Source organism: Macrotis lagotis, chromosome 5, assembly GCF_037893015.1.
Source record: "Macrotis lagotis isolate mMagLag1 chromosome 5, bilby.v1.9.chrom.fasta, whole genome shotgun sequence".
NCBI classification, from domain to species: domain Eukaryota; kingdom Metazoa; phylum Chordata; class Mammalia; order Peramelemorphia; family Peramelidae; genus Macrotis; species Macrotis lagotis.
The window spans coordinates 26,671,935-26,697,123 of NC_133662.1; the positions used below are offsets into that span (position 1 = coordinate 26,671,935).

Sequence of the window (25,189 nt, forward strand, 5' to 3'; positions counted from 1 at the left end):
AGTTTTCTTAATACCTATTCTCAGAATAGGTATTCCCAGAATTCTTCTCACTGCACAACAGTGCTTCTTTCTATAAAATTCAGGATATGACTGGGAAGAACAGGCAAGAATTTGATCTTCGTCATTAAAATGATTATCTTTGAAATTTGGTAACCCTGTTAATTATTAGGCAAAAGAATAAGATGGGCATAACTAAAGCATAAATAAAAATTCAATGGTCAAATGACAAGAAAAAGTGAAAATGGTCCCTGCCCTCAGGGAATTTACATTCTAAAGGGAGATACAATATTTCACCCCTCAGGATGAAGAATCTTCCTTTTAATAATTTTAATAATTAATAGGATTTTTATAATTTAAATTTAATTATTTAAAAAGAATAAGGTACCACCCTAGGGTTTGATATGTCAAATTTAGCCTCCTGCAGATAAAACCAAAGGACTAGCTAATGATAATGTAAGATGATGCTGCAGGGCTCTTCCACCTTATAGGGTTTTGTAGAATTTTTCCCCACAATTCCCATCAAGTGGGGAATGGCTGAATAAATTTTGGTATATGAAGTGATGGAATACCATAGTTTTGTAAGAAATCATGTGCATGCAGATTCAGAACAGCCTGGAAAGACTTGCATTAACTGATGCCGAGTGAAGTTAGCAGAACCATAAGAATATTGTACATGTTGAGAGGAACATTGTATGCTAATCAACTTTGATAGACTTAGCTCCTCGCAGCAGTTTAGGGATCAAGCACAATTCTAAAAGACTTGTGATGGAAAATACCATGTACATTAATAAAAACAACAACTATGGGGTCTGAATGAAGACCAAAGCATAGTATTTTCACTTTTTTATAAATTGTTTTACATGTTTTCCTTTTTCTCATGTTTTTTTTCCCTTTTAGTTCTGATTTTTCTTTCACAACATGGCTAATAAGTAAATACGTTAAACATGATTATAAATTTAAATCAGATTATATCAGATTGCTTGATGTCATGGGGAGGGAGGAAGGAAGGTAAGGAGGTGAAGAGATATGGAACTCAAATGTTTACCAAAAGATGAATATTTTAAACCAAGGCAGGAATGTCTAGTCAGATAAGGCCCATAAAACATTTGCTCTGGTGCTGCCATGGTAACCATAGATGGGACTCAAAATTCAATAAAAATAGGAGTTTTAAGGGGTGAATTAATGAAATGTTTGACAAAATATAGCAGGCTAATTTTTAAGTTGATAATTTTGTATGATTCTTGAATGATGTGATAAATATCTAGATGACCTTTGGCAGAAAAAAGATTCCCCATCCCTGAATTTTACCTTCGTGTGTAATTGAAAAAAATAAAATAGTCACATTAAAAAAAAAGAATTCCTCCCCTTCCTCCAATTCTTGTTTTTTATGACTTTGTTGTTGGAAAGAAAGAGGAGATTGAAAGGATATGCCTTCTAGAAACAGTGTAGTTGCTACTAGGGAATTTTAGAGGGAGTCTTAGGGCTTATTCTTCATCGCAATAAGTGGAAGTGTTTAGTACTCCTGCAGTAATAATATGCATACTTAAGAATATATATTATTAATGTAGGAAGTAACTAGGTGGTTCAGTGGAAAGAATGCTGGATCTGGAGACAGGACTGAGTTCAGAAATCCAAACTCAGAATTTTAACTGTAACCTTGAGCAAGTTAGTTAACCCTGTTTGCCTCAATTTACTCATCTGTAAAATGGGCAGTAGAAGGAAATGGCAAACCATTACACTATCTTTGCCAAGAAAATCCCAAATGGAGTCACAGAGGTTCAGAAATGACTGAATAATGATTCAACAAGAAGACAATTATGTAAAATTTCTTACAAATAATGAGTGTATATTTTGCTTTTATGTGCTCAGTACAATGTTTTTTCTGTTATAAATCTCTATGAAATTTATTGAATCCAATCTGCCAGTTTGCACTATTACAAATTCCAAATGATTTCAGCTTTATTAGACTCTTGTTTTTGTAAATCTTCAGAAGGAGATTTTGTGGCAATAGCTATTATGAAAGATAAGCAATGTTAGCTTACCTAATAAGGTAAAGGTGCTCCCTAAACTTCCAGTTAGTACATAACACTTAACACCTCAGGATAAAGCTCTTTTCAAAACATAAAATGCCTTAGAAATTTGAACTGTAGCATAATTATTTAGAACGAATTACTCATCCTTTAGAGAAAAATAGTGTCTGACTAGGAAAGCTTAATGTGTAGAATATACCTTATCTTCTAGCTCTCAGAAGATGGAGGTTATCAATGATGATGATGATGATGATGATGATTATAGCCATCATTTACATATCTCTGTAAGATTTTCAAAGCACTTAATATATAATTATCTCATTTTATCCTCCCAACAGAGCTAGGATTTAGGTATTATTATTTCCCCATTTTACAGATAAAGAAAATGAGGCAGATGGCATTATAAAAGTGACTCAGGGATTCAGCTCCACTCTTAGTGGTTGATTTGTAAACTTTCCTGAGAGTTCAGCAGATTGATATGAGCAGCATCAAAAAGGTCTTGGACAAGTTCTATGGGTGGAGCAGTATAAAATTTCTATGACCCTGTTCCCCATGGTGAAGAGGTTTCCTTGGTAAAGTATTAGTTCTGCTACACCTAGCAACAACAGTTCACAGAAGGAAAAAAGAAATTTTATTCTGGAGAGATTCTAAAAATCCTATCTTAAATGTCACTCTAAGATACAAATTTTAAATACAGCCATAAATCTTCTAAAATTCAGTTTTATTTTTCAGGCATCAAGATCTCACTTTGGCTTTAAAAACAGGAAATTTTAGGAACTGTGTGATATATCCATTTTGGTTTGGAGAAAGGGCCAAAAATCTTATAGTCCATTCTTTGCAAAGCTACCCAAGTAATCTTTGTAATGTCCAGATCTTACCATGTTATTACTCCCTTACTCAAAAATATTCCATGGCATTGGTAGCTAGTTGACACAATAGAGAGAGCATCTAGGTAGCACAGTGGCTCTGGAGCTAGGAGGACCAGAGTTCATATCTGGTCCCAGACATGTGACACTTACTAGCTGAATAACCCTGGGCAAATCACTAACATCAATTTCCTTAAAAATATTATTTGGTTCCCAGTAGGACAAGAGGGGAAGTAGATGGCAGGTGATGTGTAGCCTGAAATCAGGAATACTCCTCTTCCTTTGTTCAAAATTTGCCTCAAATACTTGCTTACTGTGTGATGCTGGACAAATCACTTAAGCTTACTTGCCTCAGTTTCCTTATCTGTAAAATGAGCTGGAGAAGGAAATGGCAAACCACTCCAGTATCTTTGCCACAAAAATCCCAAATGAAGACTTGGACTCAATTGAAAAATGAACAAACAACAATGAAATATGTATTTCTTAGAGTGGTACTTAAGGCTCTCCATAGTTAGGCAACAAACTACCTTCCAAAACATACTTCATTCTATTTTCCTACATGCACATCAAGTTGTTTTTAGCTCCTAGTCAAATTGGAACTAGCCATTCTTTGAATGTCCCTCTCATTCATTTGAATAGATTGTAATATATTGGCCTGCCTGTCTCCATCGCTACTGAAGCCCTTTCCTCCTCCATGAAGCCTTTCCTAGTCTTCCCAGTTAAAAGCATATTTTCTGTCCTTAATTTTTTTAGTGTACTTTGTTTCAGTTACTCCTTTGCTACATCATGTTCTTTTATAATATTTATTCATTTGTGTAGTTCTTTCTCTGCAATAGATGGTAAGCATCTTAATATTTGAAGCCCCAGTGCTTAGCAAAATGTTTTTTATACATAGAAAGTGGAATATGATACAATAGGATTTTCAGTCATTTCTGATTCTTCATGACCCTTTTTGGATTTTTCTTGACAAAGGTGCTGGAATGATTTGTCATTTACTTCTACAGTTCATTTTACAGATGAAAAAAATGAGGTGAACAGGGTTAAGTGACAGCTAGGAATTAATTGTCTGAAGTCATATTTGAACTCAAGTCTTCCTGAATCCAGTCCTGAAGTTTTATCCACTTTACCACATTGCTGCCCAGGTTCAAATGCTAACTCTATCTATGTGATCTTGGGCAAATTACTTTAACTCCTCTGGGTTTTTGTTGTTTGCTTGTTTTTAGTTTCCTCATCTTAAAAATGAAGAGATTGGTCAATAAAGCTTTTAAGGTGCCTTCCAGCTCTAGACCTGATTCTAAGATTTGAAAACTACTTTGCATACCAATTTAAAATTATATTTGTTGTTGTTTCCAAGTCTTCATGACCCCCTCAGACCATACTATCCATGGGGTTTTCTTGACAAAAACACCGGAGCCATTTCTTTTTCCAGTGGATAGATAATGTCTCAGGCCAGATTTAAAGTTAGAACTTTTTGACTCAAGGCCCAGCACTCTATCCACTTAGATGCCTATCAGTTTAAATTAACAGGTATTTATTAGGGATTCAGAGAAAAAAATGAAAACAATCCCTATCTGCAATTAACTTATACTCTACTTGGGTGGAAAGTATGTACACAAATGAATAAATGCAAGATACATAGAAATCAAATGTAAAGTAATATAATACGAGGAAGGAGAACATTAATATAAGGAATAATCAAAGAGAATGCCTCATCTAGAAGATGGAAGTTAAGTTTGAAGGGATCTGGGGAGAGGGGTTCTCAAAGGGAGAAGTAAAGTTGGAAAGACCCCAGCTTTGGATGCAAAGACAATAAGACTTTGTAAAATGAAGGCGGTTGGAGTATGGCATTAGCAATCTGTGATCAAGTAGCTGATTATAAATGTGGCAATCAACCTATAAAAAGTGCAAAAATATGGGAGCAGCTAGGTGGCTCAGTGCATAGAGCACTTGCCCTAGAGTCAGGAGTACCTGAGTTCAAATTCAGCCTCAGATACTTAATAATTACCTAGCTGTGTGGCCTTGGGCAAGCCACTTAACCCCATTTGCCTTGCAAAAACTTTTTAAAAACTGCCAAAATAATCTAATTTTTAATATTAGAAATTAATAGATTACTTTAAAGTAATAGTCACCCAAATACATATGTATGTAGACACATATGTACAATCACTCTCTTTCTCTCTCTCTCTCTCTCTCTCTCTCTCTCTCTCACACACACACACACACACACACACACACACACACACACACACACACACACACACCCCTAGCTAGAACTAGGTCCATATTAACTCCTGTAGAGATAAACTATAGATCTGTCAGTCTGTCAGTCTGTCAATTTGTCAGTCAATCTATATCTCTGTTATTGTATCAGTTTCTCAATCTGTCAGTGTTTGTCTATCTGTTAAGCTGTCTATTAGTCTATCTGTAACAGACCCTTCAAATTTTCTTGACTCACAGAAAACCTCCTGGCCCTACCTCAGTGTCACAGCCCTGAAAAAGATTGAGGTCAGGAATTTTGGTTTATTTTTTAGATTAGACCAGTGATTTCATCAATCTGGGTAACTCTTTTTTTTTAGGTTTTTGCAAGGCAAATGGGGTTAAGTGGCTTGCCCAAGGCCACACAGCTAGGCAATTATTAAGTGTCTGAGACCGGATTTGAACCCAGGTACTCCTGACTCCAAGGCTGGTTCTTTATCCACTACGCCACCTAGCCGCCCCAATCTGGGTAACTCTTGATGAGGAAACCCCCTCTATGGGGAAGAGGAGTGTCTTCTTTTTTCTTTTATTTCTCAAGATCGTTTTCTTGTAACCATTTTAGAAGGGAAAAATATTCTAAAGCATTAAGTAAATGCTTTATTAATCCTCTTTTGAAAAAAATCCCATTCACTCCCTAATAATCCTCAATACTATAGTCTTCTTTATAACAAAGAAATAAATCTAAACAAAATAAATCAATGCATCATAGCAAACATTCTCAAAGAATTTCAAAGAACTTAGAATTTGTTGTATTACTTGACCTTCTCTATGCCCTGATGAAGTTGGTGCTATAGCTCCTTTTGACAAATAAGGAAACTGAGATAGACAGAGAACTAGAGGAATAGAGTGAATGAGTAAGCATTTATTAAGATTTGCTATGTCCCTGACATTTTAATAAGCCCTGAGGACAGTTTTTGCCTTCAATGAGTTTACATTTTAATGGGGGAAGATAACACTTTTTTGTTGTTGAGTCAATTCAGTCAGATTCTTCATGACTTTTTTTAAGTTATTAAGATGCTGGAACTGTTTGCCATTTACTTTTCCAGTTCATTTTGTAGATGAGGGAACTAGCAGAGCAGGTTAAGTGACTTGCATAGGGTCACATGGCTAATGTCTGAGTCTGGAATTGAACTCAGGTCTTCCTGACTTCAAATCCAGCACCCCACCCAATGAACCCCCATAGTTATCCCCAAGATATCCCCAGCACATAAAGGGGAGGTAGAATTCAGGGGAGAAGGGGAGGTAGATCTTGCATGAGGTGCAGATGGCTGGGAAGCATCTTGGAGAACTCTTTCTTGGCAAGGTCTCCTATTAGAGTCAGGGACAGAATCCAGGTTCTGGATGTGGGGAAATGAAAATAGTGACTGACGTGTAGCAGCAGAGGACGACTCATTCTGGGCCTATAGCCGGTCTGCCCCCTCTGCTGACAGTAGGAAGGCATGCCTCTCCAGAAATTTAGTGAAGTTACTATTGGCCAATCATTGCAATGATCCAAATTCTGAAGGCTTTAGCCTTGATCTTCCTTTACATTATTGTCATCATAGTGCAAATTTTTCTCCTGTTTCCATTACTACTCACTGGTTTTCTGTGTTCAATAAATTTTTTAAGATGGTTGAGGGGCAGTTAGGTGGTGCAGTGGATAGAGCACCTGGAGTCAGGTGGACCTGAGTTGAAATCCAGCCTCAGACACTTAATAATTACCTAGCCGTGTGAGCTTGGGCAAGTCACTTAACTCCATTGCCTTGCAAAAACCAAAAAAATAAAAATAAAAAATAAAATAGTTATGTTGATCTCTGAATTCATCTGAGTAATAATATATGTGTGTGGGGGAGTGGGAAATACATCATATCATCTCCCTAAAGACCAAGTTCTAGGACTTGGGAGAGGGAGGCATGTCACTGTTGCTAAATTGGGATTCTATCTTGAATAGTGTGGTTAGTATTACAAATGTTCTCTCTAACCTCTATTGTATGACTAAGTTAGTTTCCTGTCCTAGAAAAAAGTAGAGATTGTCCTCAAAATGAAATGCAGTACTTTGTACACACATTCACTAACAGAAACCCCCCATTTGGGTGGGAGTCTTGAAATCTTAGATATTGAATTTTCTCATCTCAGATGCAACCTGGGATTTTAGGGCTAATGGTGGCAGGAATAAAATAAAGGGTTAAGGATCTCTAGTAAAGCTTAGGGCTTGTCCTTTGACTGGTAACAAAGAGAGGAAACTGCCTCTGTGGAAGGAAATTCCCAGGGCCAGACTCTGGACATTAGAAAAGTGCCCTGTGAAGTCCTGCTGTGGGGTGTTTGATAATAAACACTGGAAAACAAAACAATCAACAAAGACTCCCCACCAACACACACACACACACACACACACTCTCTCTCTCTCTCTCTCTCTCTCTCTCTCTCTCTCTCTCTCTCTCTCTCTCTCTCTCTCTCCTAGGATTATGATTCCATTTTCACCAGAATTAGTTTCCTTTCATCCATGAATGTGAAAGGGACCTTGAAATCCTATTTCTGTAAAAAAAGAAATATTGCTTTTATCCATTCACTCTGCCCATTTTAATTTTGTTTTTACTTCTGATCTTTGTGCCTCCATTAGGCTTAAGAAAGGGCTATGCCCAGATAGAATGTACAATACTATCCTGGGAATGGTCAGGGTGTTTGGGCATGATTGATGATTGAACTGAGCATTGGATTTGGAGACTAAAGTTATTATTCAGTTATTTTTCAGTTGTGTCCAAACTCTTCATGACCCCATTTGGGGTTTTCTTGGCAAAGATACTGGTGTGATTTGCCATTTCATTCTTTTACTGAGGCAAACAGGATTAAGTGACTTACCCAGGGTCAAATGGCTAACAAATGCCAAAGATTAGATTTAAAATCATGATGATGATGTTTCCTGATTCTAGGTCTGAACAACCTAGCTTCCTGGAGAATGTAGACTTAGGTTGAAATCTTGTATGATCTTGTTAGTGTCATGGAATTACTATGCTCTATATTCAGATCTATATTCAGTTTCTTGGATTCAGATTCTATGTCTGTAGTTTATGACCTATGTGACCTTGGGCAAATCACTTAAGTATTGTGGATCTCAGATTCCTCATCTGCAAAATAAGGTAACAGATCATCTCTAAGGTACCTTTGAATACCAAAATCTTTGTTTTAGGTCCTATATGATTTTACCTCTCTTGAGCTGTTTTCCTCACTTATAAGTCAGCTCTATCTGTATTTGCCCAATATAATGGCTATAAACTCTAATCATTGCTGTTTGCAATGATCTTTTTTATCATTCCAGCATATTCTCCTGGGGGTACCAATAAACTACTAGCTTTCTCCTAAGCTGTGAGGGAACCAGCTATGTTAAGGAAACTCAGCTATTAATAATTCACATTTATATGGCACTTTAAAAGATTCAAAGCACTTTCTCACAGGTCATTCAAGTATTACTTCTATTTTGTAGATTAGGAAACAGATTTGGAAAAATTAAATGATTTGACCATGGGCACTCATCTGGTAAACATTGTAACCAAGAATCTATCCCAGGTCTCTGGATGTTTAAGCTCAATGTTTTGGGTTTTTTTCTGCTACATATTAAAGAACAAGTTGGGAAGAGATAATACTTTAAGCAAGTGGGAAATGGAGAGTGGGGAGGGAAGAATAATCTCTTTCAGAGACTATTTGGATCATCTAAAAGTGAAGTGATTTGTCCAAAGTCATCTGAACAATATTTGTAAGAGTCAGATCTGGAGTTCAAGTCTTCCAGATTCCAAGGTTGGTTCTCTATCTGCTGTGCCGTGCTCTTTCTTTTATTTCATACATATATAATTTACATATATATATATATATATTTAATTTGTGGAATAAAACATGCATTTCTATAACAATATAATAAAAAGATGATTGCAAATAAAACTACAAATCTATTATGTACAATTTGCTAATATGTTTAAATATATAATAACATTTTTATGCAAATTTCTTCTTTTTCTTCCTTTCCCCATAAATAGGTATACACACAAAAACACACATATACAAATATGTCTATAGGTAAAATTATTCTATATGCCAATTTTATCTCATGGCTCCTATCATGATGTAATTCTTATTTTAAAGAATGAGTATTTTCATTAAATATCTTCTATGTGTAAGACATATTTTTTAATTTTATTTTTTGGTTTCAAATTATTTACCTCCATTAAGCATAAAGAGCCATGAAAAGCATATTTCTTCATTAGCCAAAGTTTTTTTCAAAAAACTTTTCAAAAAAAGATTTAATCTGCATTCAGATTTCATCAGATCTCTCTCTAGAGGTAGATAGCATTTTTTCATATTGAGTCTTTTAAATTGTTTTGGATCATTTTATTGATCAGCGTAGCAAAGTCTTTCACAGTTGATCATTGTTACAATATAGCTATTACTGTGCACAATATTTTTCTGATTCTGCTCATTTCAATTTGAATCAGTTCATATAAGTTTTCCCAGGTTTTTCTGAAATCATCTCCTTTGCCATTTCTTATAGCACAATAGTATTCTATCAAAATCATATACCACAACTTGTTCAGTCATCTATATAATTGATAAGCATACCTTTAGTTTCTTTTTTAATATAAGACAATATAATTCATATTTTATAACATCAGAGACAGAGCTAGACAGATTCTTAGAGGTTATCTAGGCTGATCCTTTAATTTTACAGAAGAGGAAATTGAAACTCAGAGAGACTAAATGATTGAACTAAAGATGCACAACTAGGTGCCTAGGTATTATTGTGAGGGATAAAGTATGGAATTGAGTCAGGAAAACTTATATTCATAAGTTCAAATCTAGCCTTGGACATGTATTAGCTGAGTGACTCTGGGGCAAGTCATTTAACCTTGTTTGCCTCAGTTTCCTTATCTGTAAAATGAACTGGAAAGGGAATTGCCAACCACTCTAGTATCTTAGTTAAAAAAAACCCTTCAAATGTGATCACAGAGAGTCCACAATTTAAAAAAAAACTCAACAACAAAATTACAGTGGGAAAAGAATTCAAGTCTTTTACCTACAAATTCATGGCACTTTTCACAATAGAGTGATTGCTGGTCATTAAGTCCCAGCCCAAGTCTTATTTTGTCATTATTTGGGTTTTGATGGTTACCAGTAAACTTAAATAGTAATTGTTTCTGTTTTGGCTAGAAATCTTAAGGGTCTCCCCCTTCAGATTAATTTTTTTCTACTAGTAAAAGAGGATTTTTTTGTCCCATTTCTTATGCAGTCTTAATCATTGAATGGGTTCTGCACCTCAGACAAACTGAGACCTGGGAAAGACCTTAGTTTACCAAGGTCTCCCACTGCATCCCCAGCCATCTCCAGTCATCCTAATCTATGTCTCGCCACTGGACCCAGATGGCTTTAGAGGAGAGAGAGAAAGAGAGAGAGAGAGAGAGAGAGAGAGAGAGAGAGAGAGAGAGAGAGAGAGAGAGAGAGCTGATGATTCTGCACAACTTAAATCCAATTGATTTGCAGGTGAAGACATTCTAATGTCTTTGGTCCTGTTCGAGAACAAAGGACAACAACATAGTGCTTTTCCTGATTCCTGGGCCAGTATGTGTGTGTGTGTGTGTGTGTGTGCGTGCGTGCGTGTGTGTGTGTGTGTGTGTGTGTGTGTGTTTCTGTGTGTGTGTGTGTGTGTCTGTGTGCCTGTGTGTGTCTGTGTCTGTGTGTGTATGTCTGTGTTTTCCTATTAATGACATTAAATCTCTACAACTCTTTATGCTTGGGAAATAGGGCTAAACTCTTCACCTAAAAATCTTTCAGGATAGACCTATTCCAGACTATGTAGGAAGCTGCTCATGCAGCAAAGAGTGAAGGTCAGATGCTTAACTCTAGAAAATCATCAAGCCTTTATTTCTGAAATGCCTTAATTGGCCTTCAGTATATTTTTAGATGAAGTGGGCCACCAGTTGCTGCTGGTCCGGGCTAACCTAGGTCATCCACAACTTGACCCCTAGCACTTTGAACCTGAGTACACCAATCCAGTGGCAGGTCCCAGATTTCAAGGGAGGAGGGATTAATCTGGGATCTCCAATAGATTTCAGCATGTCCTTTGTATTATAACAATGAGAGGAAACTAGACATTGTTGAAGGAAATTCTCAGGGTTGCAGTTTGGACATTTGACAGTGGTTTTTAGGTGCTGGGTTGACTGGTGGATGTCTAAAAATAAACTGGTTTTTATGTTTTTCCACCTGGTGTGACCATTTAAGTTTCAAGGAAATTTCTAGTTTTAAAAAAATGTGAAGGTAAACCAAAAGGGGAAAAACTATCATGGACTCGGAATGTTAGAGATAGAATATTGGACCTAAATATGTCACTAAAAAGATAAAGAATCTTTGAAGCCCAGAGAGGGGTCTCTGTGACCCAGGTCACACAGTATTTTCTTCACAGAACTAGAACTAATATCTAGGACTCCAGACTCCCCACAGACATCCTAGCATGCTGAAAGGGCTTGACCTCATATTCCATATTGCAGCAATCTGTTGGGCCCTCAATCGAAAGTCTTAGAAATTATTTCTGCTTTGTACCTGGTATTTCTCAGCACATTTTAAAGGAATGTAGGTTGAACTGATGATCCAGTTGCCCCTAGGAAGATTCCAAATGTTTATATAACCCCAAGAATCCCAGCCAGCAATCTCTCAATCTCTCTGTACTTTGTACATAGTACATTTATATGTTGGGTCCCCCCATTAGATTCTGAACTCCTTTTAAGTAGGGACTAAATTTTGCTTTTCTTTGTAATGTCAGAATTTAACAATTCATTAAATTCTTGTTTACTTATTCTTTCTAATTTGCAAGTAATATTTAAAATGTCACAAAAACCTGTTAAGACTACTGGGAAACATTGTCCTTTACATAAAAAGAAACCCCACTCCCTACATGCATCTCTATTACTCAGCTAACTTAGCAAGAGGTAACCTGAAGAGGGGATCAAATACTCAGACAATGAAGAGGTCATTTTTATAGGGCCTCTAGTCTGCTGTTAGGGGGTAGGGAAATGAAAAATAGAAAAGAAAAATGATACTTCTTCTCCATCTCAGAGAACTTCTTTTCTCTCCATAGGTCTCAATAGCACTCAACTTCACATTGCATAATACTCAACATTTAGTTATTATCCAGCTAATGAATGGGAAAGGGAATGTATTTGAATTAAATTTCTGGAAGGATAGGTGTAAGCATTCCTGTAGGACTATACTCATTTTCACGAAAAAAACTATAGTAGAGGAGAAATTTATACCTTTCTCCTCAGTTCTGACTCTATCTTTTCCTCTCCCCACCAGTTGGGCAGCAAAGAAAGGAAAGGAGGGCTAGAAATGATATACAGGCTGAGATCTCTAAGCCTCTCTATTGAATTTCTTACTTCCAGTGCCCCTAGAATGGCCCCAAATGAGGAAGTAAGCTTGTGCTGGGCAGCAAATCCAGTGACTAGGAATGTGTTTGGATTATAAGGAGCAATTAATAATCTAGTTAAAGAATAACCCTAGCAGAGTGTTTGGATTGACCTTTTTCCACTATAGCTTTTCTCTTCTTGTTTTTTTTCTGGGGTACAGTATAGATCTAATGCTGGTTCTAAAAGTTATTTATATTATTTAACAGTAAGACACATTTGCACATATTCTAATTAAATATTAGCATTTCCAAAACAATTTTAGGTTGATAAAATACTCTAAATATATTATCCTATTTGATCTCAACAATCCTGTGAGGTAGTTGTTATTATCACCTCCATTTTACAGAGGAAAAAACTGAGGTAGAGGCTAAATGACTAACCCATGATCACATAGCTAGTTAGTCTTTGAAGCTGGATTTGAACTCAGGTCTTCCTGATTCCAAGTTCAGAATCCTTATCAACTACACCATCTGGCTACATGCATATGTGCACAAATAATTACATATATCATAAAAGAAATATGTATATATATGTAATAATAGAGTGATAGATTTGGAGTAAGGAAGATGAGTTCAAATTTCGCATCAAACAGTTCCTAGCTATATGACCTTGGGCAAGTCACCAAGCTTCCTTATCTGTAAAATGAAGGGACTGGACTCTATGAACCTGAGGGTCTTTGCCAACTCTAAACTAAGATTACACATACCCATCCACCTCTCCATAGCCCCTGACACAATCATATGTATCATTATATATTATATTATGTGTATAAATACACAGTGTTGTCACTATATACAGGTGTCTATGTTTACACATATATATTACATAGATCAATTATAAAATTATAGGAAGAGGATGGATAATGATTTGGGGTGAGATTAGGCTTGGTTACTAATAGTAAAAATGGACTTTATTTTTACCTACGTGTTTCCACATCTGTGTCTATATCTATTTATATCTTATCTATATAATATAATTATAAATTTGATATATATGTATGTTTTATATAGATCATCTGTATAGATATACTGATAGGCTATATATATATATATATTGCCTATATAAATCTAGAGAATATATGCATAGCTATCTATCATTCTAAAAAAGCCCCTTATCTTTATATATGTATAATTATCTATATCCATACCTTATCTTTAAAATGCATAATTATTTATATCTATATGTATATCAAATATAGATAGCTATAGATGTAGATTATATAATATAGATTAGATTACATATAATGTAGATTATATGTGTTTTATATATACATATATTTATATATCCCTTTCTTTTCTCTGACTTTTGTACTTAAAGGACAAACATTCACTTCATGAAAAGATATTTAACTTGTTTGGCATCAGCAAAAGTGCCAACTGTACAAATGAACATCTATGAATTAATGGGAAACATGAAAAAAGCAAACATACTTTCTTTTTTCTCACTAACTTTCTTGTAAAGTCACTTTGTCTTCTTTAGGATCAGGTAACAAGCTTTATATATTTTACAATTAGAAGAACATATTTTATGGAGTCCTTTGAGCATTTTTCAGAGTTTTATGCTTCAATGAATCCTGGATCTCATCAATGTAAAGATAGTTATCCCTTCTACATTATGACTTTTGCCATTACAGTTTCAAAACATTGTGGATCAGCATAAAAAATTAAGAGAGAATTTTTGAGTTTTGCAGAAGTCCGAGATGATATAGGAAAAGTTTAGAAACTCAAAAATGTATAAGCTATATTTGCAATGATTTTACAAGATATTGTAAATATGCCATAAAAGATAAAGAAAAAATTCAGACTTCTTCTCTGGTACAAAGGGAAGGCCAAAACATTTTATGTGGATTTTTCAAGTTAAGAAAGAACTGTACCTCCTAACTCTACAATGTGGAAGGGATAACTATATACCTTCTACCTATTCAGATTGTAATCCATTGGTATCTTTTTATCTTGTCTATATTGTCTCACAAATTGTTCCATATAAAATCTACCAAATGAATTGGAGGCCTTATTCTAGTCTTTAAGTATTCTTTGAGCATTTTAATATTGGTATTAGAATTTAGTATTAATATTTTTAGTATTTTAGTATTAGTCTTTAGTAATATTTATTATATTTAAGCATTAGTCTTTAGTGTTTTATATTGCCTGTGAACTATCATTATGTTGTCTTTTACTCATATTCCATGACCAACCTACCTCTTTTTCTTATTCTTTTCTCCTGTGCCTCACTTATGAAAACAAGTCATCATAAGCAATACTTGCCTGTCCATTAAGTTCATCATATGATGTGAGATATTAAGCAAAATACTCTTATAGGCCTTTTTCTGAATTGTGTGTCTTTGCATGGTCAAATAAGAACTTGGACAAGTAAGGTCAAAGTCAATTAGAAGAAAAAAAGATGAGGGGGGTAATGACAAGTAGTTACAAGAGATTTTTGGATAATGCTCTTATTATCGTTATATCTTCATTATCTTTTGGATTATATGCTGCTTTGATTTTTCAGAAATTGTGATGTTCGAGGATTAACAATCAAGAAAAATAGCAAAATACTGATGCTGAATGTGTGTTTATATAAAAAAGCCCATTTAAAGTGTTAGAAAGTCTTCACATAAAATTCAACCTGCTCCTTTCCATTTATCATGACTCACTTATTCAAAGTCCATCTGCAATGTCTACCCAAGAAATGAACATTAGGAGACTAATACAATGGGTTATTTATCCATTTGGATGTAATAATTTAGGCTAAAAATTCTCAAACTGGGGTCCACATATTTTCAAATCATATATGGATAGATTTCACGGGATCCATGAATTTAAAAAAATTTTCCATAATCAATATAATTTGTTTCCTTTATAATCCTATGTATTTTGTTTAATGCCTTCAAAAATACAATTATGAGAAGTCTCATAAACTTCCATAAAGAAGATTGTCAAAAGGATCCATGATAAAAAAAAAAACCTTAAAAATCTCTAGTCTAAACAATAAAAGAGTTTTTCATTCACTTGCTTTTTCCTCATTCTTTTAAGTGGCCTTGGATGCACTTGGGAGTTTCACAGTGTTTGGGATCTTGGAGCAATTATCACCACGTCATCGGCAAAAAGAAACATATTGAGGACTTCATCTTCTATTAAAGAGGTTCTTAACTGGGATCTACAAAGTTGTTTTGGGGGGTGAGTGTTTCAATAAGTTTTTTTAAACATGTTTGATTTCCTTTGTAATCCTATGCCTTTTATCTTAGTAATTTAAAAACATTATTTTGAGAAGTGCTCCATAGGTTTCACTAGATTGCCAATGGGATCAATAGCACATACACACGAAAAGTTAAGAAGTTCTTTTCTAGATGTATAATGCTACCCTGTGAATTATACTTCCTCTGGACAGAAAAAAAGAGTTAAGGACTCCTGATCCACAAGGAATTCCTTCTCCATTTGTTTTCTACCCTGTTTGATCTCTAAGACAGCAGCAACTACCCTTACTTTACTTCTTTACTTGGTACTGATAAGAGGATTTGTCAACAAATTATATGTGGTTGAATTTATCATGCAAATTTATGATTTGCAACTGTTTATGGGAGAACTTTGTTGGGAGCATGTTTAAAGTCATGTCTTACTGAACTGAGTGAGGTGCTATTTTTGGTCCTCATATTATAAACAGTGCTCAATGATAAAACCATCATCCGGTCATCATTTGAGTCTTGCATTGTTCATCAATCATAAATGTTCATAATATAGTTCATATTTTTCAATTGCATAATGGCTGAGATATTACCTACTATACAAAATTCTTTTTGAAATTCTGTTTGTTTCCTTCTTGTATTTTCATTAAAGATATTTTTGATATGTGTGTAAAGTATTGTTAGGATACAGTAGAAAGACTCCTAGTATGGAAACCAAAAGACCTGGGTTGCTTTCCTAGTGCAATAATCTCTTCCATACTGCAGGGGTTAGGAAAGCACTCTCCACATACTCCTCCCCACCCCGACTATCTGTAAAATATGCACAAAATTTTTTGGCCCTCCCTTTGTAACAGAAAACATTTGATTTTTTTCCCCTTTTCTTTTATGGGGCATTTATATTATTTATTGTAAAATTTAGGTTAAGCTTTTCTGAGTTTCTAAACTTTTTTTGAGTCATCTGTAGCATATTGTCTGCAGCTTCCACAAAACTCCCTCCAAATTCATATTTACACTAATTTCTTGTGTGGGCTTACAATATGCTGAAACCAAGATGGGTAAAGTCACCACCATATGGAAGGGATACTTATGTTATTTATCACCTTTGTTCTCTGGCAAGTCACAACTTCTATATGCCCTTGAATTTCCTCATTTGTAAAAGGGGCAATGATTTTTCTACCATTGACTTCATAAAGAGGTGTAAATCAAATGAAAGAACTTTTTTTTAAGAAGATAAGAGATTTTAGACCATCATGCCTAGTACTTTCATTCTTTAGAGGAAACATTTGAAATCCTTCCTTCCTAGAGAAGAAAAGAGATTTGCTCAAGGGGTCATCCAAGTGTTGAGGTAGCAAAGGTAGGACTCAAGCCTAGGTTCTCTGATTTGAAATATCTGATTGGCTCCCCATATCTCATGCTGTTCTTCACTGACACTATAGCAATGCTGCATTTCCAAATGTGTTTTGTAAACTATAAGGGATTAGGCAGATGTGAAATGTTAAGCAAATTATTGATATGGGCATCATTTCTGAATTATATGTCTTTGCACTGTTTGATCAGTACTTGTGAAAGCAAGGTCAAAGTCAATACTAAATTAGAAGAAAAGATGAGAAGAAAATTGGACAGTGTCCTTGTGGAGAAAGTAAGATCCCTGCTTTTCAGCATGGTATAAAAAAAATCCAATATCTTCACTACTTTTCATTTCTTGAATGAAATGAAATCTTAAATCTATATAATCCATCCAATGATGTTCATGAGAATAATAATAATAATAATATAGTAATAATAACTTGAAATTATCATGACTAATAATATTATACATTTCTATGGCAACTTAAGATATGTAAAGTGTTTTATATATGCTATCTCATTTGATACACATGCATATGTATGTATGTATGTATGTATGTGGAAGTAAAAGTAGTTTGGGAATTTTAAAAAGACCTCAGTGAAATCAATTCATTTTTGTACGGCTTCACTTCTTTTTATTTAAAATAAGGGTATTAGACAAAATGATTACTAAGGTCTTCTAGACATTTAATGTTTTAGAATTCTAAGTACCTTAACAGAATAGAGAAGGGATGCATTATTTCCAGGATGAAGGTTCCTTTTTCGTTTCTCCTTCCATCAGAAGTTGGAAAACTTTGGAGAAGGGCAGAGCCATCCTCCCAGTCTTTCATCTTTGTAATCTTGGAATCAGCCTCCATCTCTCATTCCTCCTCACTCTAATTATTCAGTCAGTTCCCAAATCCCACTGTTCTTTGTCCATAGCATTTCTTGTATTTTTCTCTGTTCATACAACCCCAACCCTAGGTCAATCCTTCATCACTTTCTGCCATGGACAGTGAATAGCTTCTAAAATGACCTCTTTTCCACAAGTTTCTCAAACTCTTAAAGTCATCCTTCAAATCACTGCCAATGTGTTTTACTTGAAAACAAGTCTAACCTTTATTGTGGTTCAGTCATTTCAGTTGTCTGACTCTATGAACAAATCTGGGATTTTCTTGGTAAAGATACTGGAATGGTCTGCCATTCAGCTCATTTACAAATGAGGAAACTGAGGTAAAATGGGTTAAGTGAATTGTCCAGGGACCTACACTAGAAGGACCCTGAGACCAGTTTTGAATTCAAGAAGATGTATCTTCCTGACTCCAGATCTTTCACTCTATTCTCTGCATGACCTAGGCTGATCATGCTGTTCCTTTAATCCATAAACTCCAGTAGCTCCCTCTCACCTCAGATCAATTATAAGGTCTTGTTTAGTTTTTTAAAACCCTTCACAACCTAGGCCCACCCAGCTTACCTTTCTAACCAAATTATGACTCACCTTACACTAAATAGTCTAGCCAAACTAATTATCTTGCTGTTTCTTAACATGACTGTCTAGGTTCCATCTCCTTATCTTTAGGTTGGCTCTCCCCAGACTCAAAATTTGTTGCACACAAAATCTCTGTCTCTCTTAGTATATTTTTTTTTCAAAATTTTGTTTGAGCAATCTATACCACATGAAGTCTTTTCTGATCTCTCCAGCTGCTTATGCCCCATATCTCTCCAAAAGAATTTACCCTCAATTTAATATATACAGAGGATCCCAAACATCTTAGCACAGATTTAAAAGTTTAAAACTGTGTTAAGACTTTTGGGAGCACTGTTTATATTTTATATATTTTTATTTATGTACATGTTATCTCAGTTGATAGAACTGTACTATAAAGTGGGAATTATAATACCTTCTTTACTTATCTTTATAGACTTGGATATGAGAAAAATGATGTAAGAGAGTTCTGTTAAAGCTAATAGACAGCATATATGAGAAAAAGATTTCTCAGTGAGACTTGTATTTGAATCTTTCCTATTACTACAGATAATAACTGCGTGACCTAAGAGAATCCATCTAACATCTTTGGGTTTTTGATTATCATCTGTAAAATGAACATGTTGGACTATATAACCTTTAAGTTTTCTTCCAGTTTCTGGTCTATGAATATGGCACATATTAGATGAATTGATGCTTATTCACAGATTGATTACACAGAGACAGGGTGCTTTTATTTTAAAATTCAAATTCTCTTGTTCTCAATTCATACTCTCAAGTTAGCAAAGATGGTAGGATTTCCAACTGGAGAAAATGCTAAAAAATAATTTTATAAAAAAGGAAACTGAAGGCAAGGGAAAGGAGTGGGCTGGGAAATACTTAACAATTGACTCAAAGAAAACAGAACATTCTTTAAAGTTCAATCTGTAATATTAACATTTTCTCCATCACTTTTTAAAGTCAGCAACAATAAATCAAAGCTTATTTGTAGAGTTTGGATTTATTAATAGGACTGAGTTGACTACAGTACACTACTAGTTTGAAAGATTAAATGAATGGCTCAAAATCTCACAACTAGTAACAATTTAAGGCAGAATTTAAATCCAGTTCTCTGACTCTAAAATTCAAAGTTCTTTCCACTGCATCATATTGGCTTAACCTGAAAAAGAACCCCCAAAGACTTATACACAAGTGATGTACCAACCTTGCAGATTAGTACAAATCAAATCAATTTTCTTAGCAGTATTCCTGCCACAAAGGAGAAGACATTCTGAGGTTTCAGACAACATATATATTTTAGAAAAGACTTTAGACTTTGTCACTCTTAAGACCAGGACTGCTTCCACATTCATGCTATCATACTTTAGTTGTTACAATATTCCTGGTTTAAAAATTTTCCTGGGCTACACTTTCTGAATGAAAATGGCTCTAGTCCCTTCTCAGTTGAAAGCAAAATTTACAGGATCAACTAAACAAAACAAAATTCCTGGTATGGACCTGAGACAGCTAATCCCCAGAGGGAGAACCAAAAGCAAACCTTTTCTAAAATCCAAATAATATTACCTAACTTCTGATATTTAGCAAAATGGGACCGGAATTTACTACCTCTTACAAGTCGGTTGGCATTCTTTCTTCAAAGATAGACAGACATCCAAAAACAATCTCCTCTCAACTCTGTGTCCTTTTAAAGCAGTCACAGAATTCAGTGACATCCCCAAGACACATGGAAGAAAAAAGGACAGGAAGAAAACTGAATGAATGGGTAGATTTACAGATAGATAGATAGATAGATAGATAGATAGATAGATAGATAGATAGATAGATAGATAGATAGATAGATGATAGGTAGATGACACATACATACATACATACACATAGAAAGAACTAGAAATCCATTTCTAAAGATGTTTCTCACTGAATAGAAATCCTTTATCTTAAGTTCACCAACAAATGTGTACAAAAACCAGTTCAGTAATACTCACCTCTCTAGGCTGTGGCTCAATTCCACTCTCGATGGGTTACTCCTCTAAGGTATAACATGCACCTTGGGACACAACTTAACAGTTTCCCAGGCAGTTGTCCAGAATGAGTAGGTGGAGTCTCCCAGAAATTCTCTGTGAATCTTTTAATGCTTAGAGCACTGAGATGGGAGAGGTGAGCTACCTTCTTTGTGTTCCCTGCCAGAGGGATAAGCAAAGAGACCAGTGTGACTGCATGTATGGCCAGAGGGGAGGTGGGAGTGGAAGCAGGGGGAGGGGAAGTAATATGGGAACTGTAATAAATATGAAATCTTCTCCACATGATTTCCTGTATTTGGTGCATGGAATCTCTCTCGGGAATTCTAAGGGAAAGGGAAGATTTAAATTTTTCCTTTGGCTGTTGGGAAAAAAAGAATAAATACCAGGAAATATCCATGATAGCTACAATAAGCAGAGACTTTAACCTTACCTGTGATCAAGTACCATCCTTCCTGAAGGTTCTTCAAATTGTTTGACCAACCCAGACTCAAGAATGTGCTCTATTTTTTCCTTGAAACTAAAGGGGATCCTGGCTCAAATCCCAGGGCTGAAATTTCATAAAAATAGGTCAGAAACAGAACTATTGAAAGCATTTTCCATACCCCTAGGGAAAAGATTCTTCCTATTCCTGTCTTTGAATAGGACTGCTGACCTCCTATTTGTTCATCTGAGAAAAGTCCCTCAAAGTCCCACTCACACATAATCCTGGCTCTGGCCTTTCATCGTTGAATGGTAGAGAAAGTCACCTTATTTTCTCTTTCTATCTCAGTTTCCCCAATTGCAAAATAGGAATAGGATCTCACCCTTTGATTTCATTGACATAAGGAACTCACACATGATGAGGAAATCCTCTGCTAATCCAAGTTCACAGCTTCACTGAAATGTATAGACCCTAGAGTGTCACCTAGAACACTGAGAGTTAGAATGATATGCCCAGTATTACACAGCCAGGATCTGTCCCATTTGGAAGTGAACCTAAATCTTTCTAATTCTAAGGTCAGCTCTTTATCTACTATGCCACACTGTTTCTCCTCTGTCAAATGAACATGATTTGTACTACTGCTCCCTGTCCTTTGAGGAAACAGCTGGGGTTTTTGGAAGAAGACCATTCATAATAAGATATTAGAGCTGGAAAGAAACTTTGCAATCATCTAAACCAAACTCAAATAGAAAATGGAACTACTACACCATATGAATGAATTCTTTTAGGCTACATATTGACTACAAAAACAATATATTAATATTATCTATGTTTAATTGTGTTTTATCTATTTTGTTATATACTTCTCAATTATATTTTAATCTGATTCAGGCTTTATTTGAGTGTTGTGGATTATATGCTTTCATTTTACAGATGGGGAAATAGAGGCCTAGAAAAGGAAAGCAATTTATCAAGTGGTAGAGTTGATTGAGCTCAGTACATGGACATAGGAAGACCTAAATTTTGCTAGCTTCAGAATCAAGTCCCTCTCTCATTCCCAGTTTCTTCAACTGAGCAAGTAGATAACAATGAGACTTAATACACAGGGTTGTTTCTGGAATTAAATGAGATAAAATATAGAAAATGATTTATATACTTCAAGATTAAAGTTCTGGTACATACATACATACATACATATACACATATACAGCTAACCAAAAGACACAATAACACAAGACAGTGATGTATATATGTATATGTGTGTGTGTGTATATATATATATATATATATATATATACATATATATTAACATTGCAGCTCATTCTATTGCTACAACTACTACTACTTTTATTGTTTTATTCAGCCATTTCAGACATGTTCAACTTTTTTGTAACCCCATTTGGAGTTTTCTTGACAAAGATACTGGAGTGGTTCACTATTTCCTTCTCCTCTTAAATTTTACAGATGAGGATACTGCGGCATATAGGTTTAAGTAACTTTCCCAGGGTCACACAACAAGGAAGTCTCTGAGGCTAAATTTGAACTCAAGTCGAGTCTTCCACTCTATCCACTGCACCACTTAGTTGTCCTACCACTACTACTACTTCTACTTCTACTGCTACTGCCACTACCACTACCACTGCTACTAACACTACCACTTCTACTACTACTACTACTACTACTACTACTACTACTACTAATAATAATAATAATAATAATAATAATAATAATGAATAATAATAATTCTACTATTGCCATTACCACCACTACTACTATTGCTTCTAATGTCTACTCTGCTTCTATTTCTAAATGTCAAAACTTGAGACTTCCTTCCAGAGAGAGATTGAAAGCCAGAGAAGTGACAGTGTATTTGGGGGAGGAGGAAAACAGATGGCAGAATCTGGTACCAAGAAGACCTTTAAATTGTGCCTACAAGACTAAGAATCACAGTAGATATAGCATGATAAATTTAGAGTCAGAAGGGAGCCCAGAGGCTATCTAGTCTAAGCCCTACACCCAGATTTTGCAACTGAAAAATTGATGTTTGTAGATGAAATGACTTGCAAAAGGCACAAAATGAATAGCAGAATAAGGATTTTACTAGAAGACCCTTGACTCCAAATCTAGAACTTTCTGTACTGCACAATATTAACTCTTATTAACTGTGCATACATGAGAGAGTCAAATCCTTGGTATGGTGGATGAAATGCTGGCCTCAGATAGGAAGATCTAAATTCAGGTCCTACTGCTTAATGGAATTGGTGAATCGGTTCATCTCTCAAAGCCCCAAGCTTTAATAGGAGTTTTCTTACCAGGAAATTCCTATACACAGGAGATCACAGGAGAGGAGGTTTGTTTATTTTTTTTAATGCTGATAAATATTACCAGACTCAGATGAGATAAAATATGTAAGGTGCTATGCAAACATAAAAGACTGATATAGGCCAAATAATAATAGTATTTACATAATGGATCAAACTTCACAAAAACCTTTCAAACATTATCTCATTTGATCCTGACAACAACACTGGGAAGTAGGTGCTATTATTATTATCATCTTACAGATAAGAAAAAAACAGGCAGTGGTTAAATGACAGACAAACCTGGAATTTGAGGCAGGATTTGAACTAAGTTCTTTCTGACTCAAGTTCAGTGCTGTATCTATTGTAATTACCAAAATAAATAGTCAACCCCAGGACATTTTCCATTACCCCGTGCTTCCTCCTCAAACCCTAAACAAAAGTATTCCTTTAATATGGAGAATTCAGTAGACAGAAAGCCTGTAAACTTTTTGTGGTCCCCATAGGGAGTTAATTAACTATCCTTTCTTTTTAAATTGTACCCTCTCACTAAATGAACCTAAAAATAAATGCTAGTTGGTGGGCATAGTTCTAAGAGAAGGCACAAATGACAGACTGTTCAAAATAACAAGTCAACAAACTCTTAAGTGCTTACTATGTTTCAGATTCTGGGCTTTGCCCCAGAGATACAAAGAAATGCAAAAACCCAAGCCAGAAGTAATCCCTGCTCTCAAAGGAGCTCACAGTCTAACGGGGTTGACAACATGCAAATAAGATATGAGATGATCTCAGAAGGAAGGCCCTAGTGGTGATAGAGATTGAGAAAGCCTCTTGTAGAACAAAGGATTTTAGTTGAGATCTGAAAGAATATATGGAAACTAAGGAAGCCAGGAGGCTGAGATGAGAAGGAAGAAAATTCCAGGCCAGCTAAAATACCTAGAGAGATAGGAAATGGGTTGTCTCAGTCCAGAACCAGCAAGGAGGTTAGTGGAGGAGTTGTTGTTCAATAATATCTGACTCCATTTGGGGTTTTCTTGGAAGAGATACTAGAGTGGTTTGCCATTTTCATCTTTTTATTTTAAAGATAAGGAAACTGAGGCAAGCAAGGTTAATTAAGTGACTTGCCCAAGTTCACACAATTGGTAAATGCCTGAATTCAGATTTGAATTCATGAATATGATTCTTCCTGATTCCAAAAAGTACTCTATCCACTGTACCACCAAGCTGCCCAATGGAAGTGATTGTGTTGCAAAATGACTGGGAAAGTAAGAGGCCACCAACTTAGGAAGGGATTTGCATGCCAAACTGAAGATCTGATGTTTGACATTGGAGGTGACAGGGAGCCACAAGAGTTCATTAGGCAAGGGACCTGTGCCTAAAACTGAAGAAAGATGACTCAGGAAGGTCAACCCACAGGCTATTGCAATAGTCAAGGTTTGACCACCACCAGAATACTGGCAGTGTTCTATTGGATATTCTCCATATTTTATAATCAGAGAAATAACATGAATAAGAACATCAACATTTTAAACTGAGGTAATAGAACTAGGTGACTATTTTGAGGTTCCTGCCAAGTATAAGTACAATTGTAGTTTTCCATGATTCTACAATTCTGATATAGGCATGCCTCTTTTTGATAACTGAAAACATCTAAAGCACATGACGAGACCTTTTTGTGCTTGCAATTTAAATGGGTAATTTGTCAATTATCAACTTAAGAATATTGATTGAAAAAGTTGCAGTTGGCAGGATGGTGTTTACAGTGGACATGAAATATGCAGTTACAAAGCTTAGATTTAGAAAAAACTCAAAGGCTAGGAAGCAAAATGTTTTGCATGCATTTAACTATATTTGCGATTTGATTTGATAATAAAAACTAATGTT

At 35.3% G+C, this 25,189-nt stretch overlaps 1 protein-coding gene across 4 annotated transcripts in view; it reads right to left on the reverse strand.

Moving 5' to 3' along the window:
- ADGRF5 (adhesion G protein-coupled receptor F5) overlaps positions 1-21,127 on the reverse strand; it is a 173,548-nt gene extending 152,421 nt beyond the window's left edge. The window contains exon 1 of one of the 4 annotated variants that reach the window (XM_074237123.1): positions 21,015-21,124. In XM_074237123.1, coding sequence (XP_074093224.1) covers positions 21,015-21,031 — 17 coding nt within the window. In that variant the 5' untranslated portion in view covers positions 21,032-21,124. Of the gene's footprint in view, positions 1-20,548; positions 20,830-21,014 lie in introns of those variants that run through there. The other 3 variants (XM_074237128.1, XM_074237127.1, XM_074237124.1) reach the window with 3 other exon arrangements.
- Positions 21,128-25,189: the final 4,062 nt, after the last annotated feature.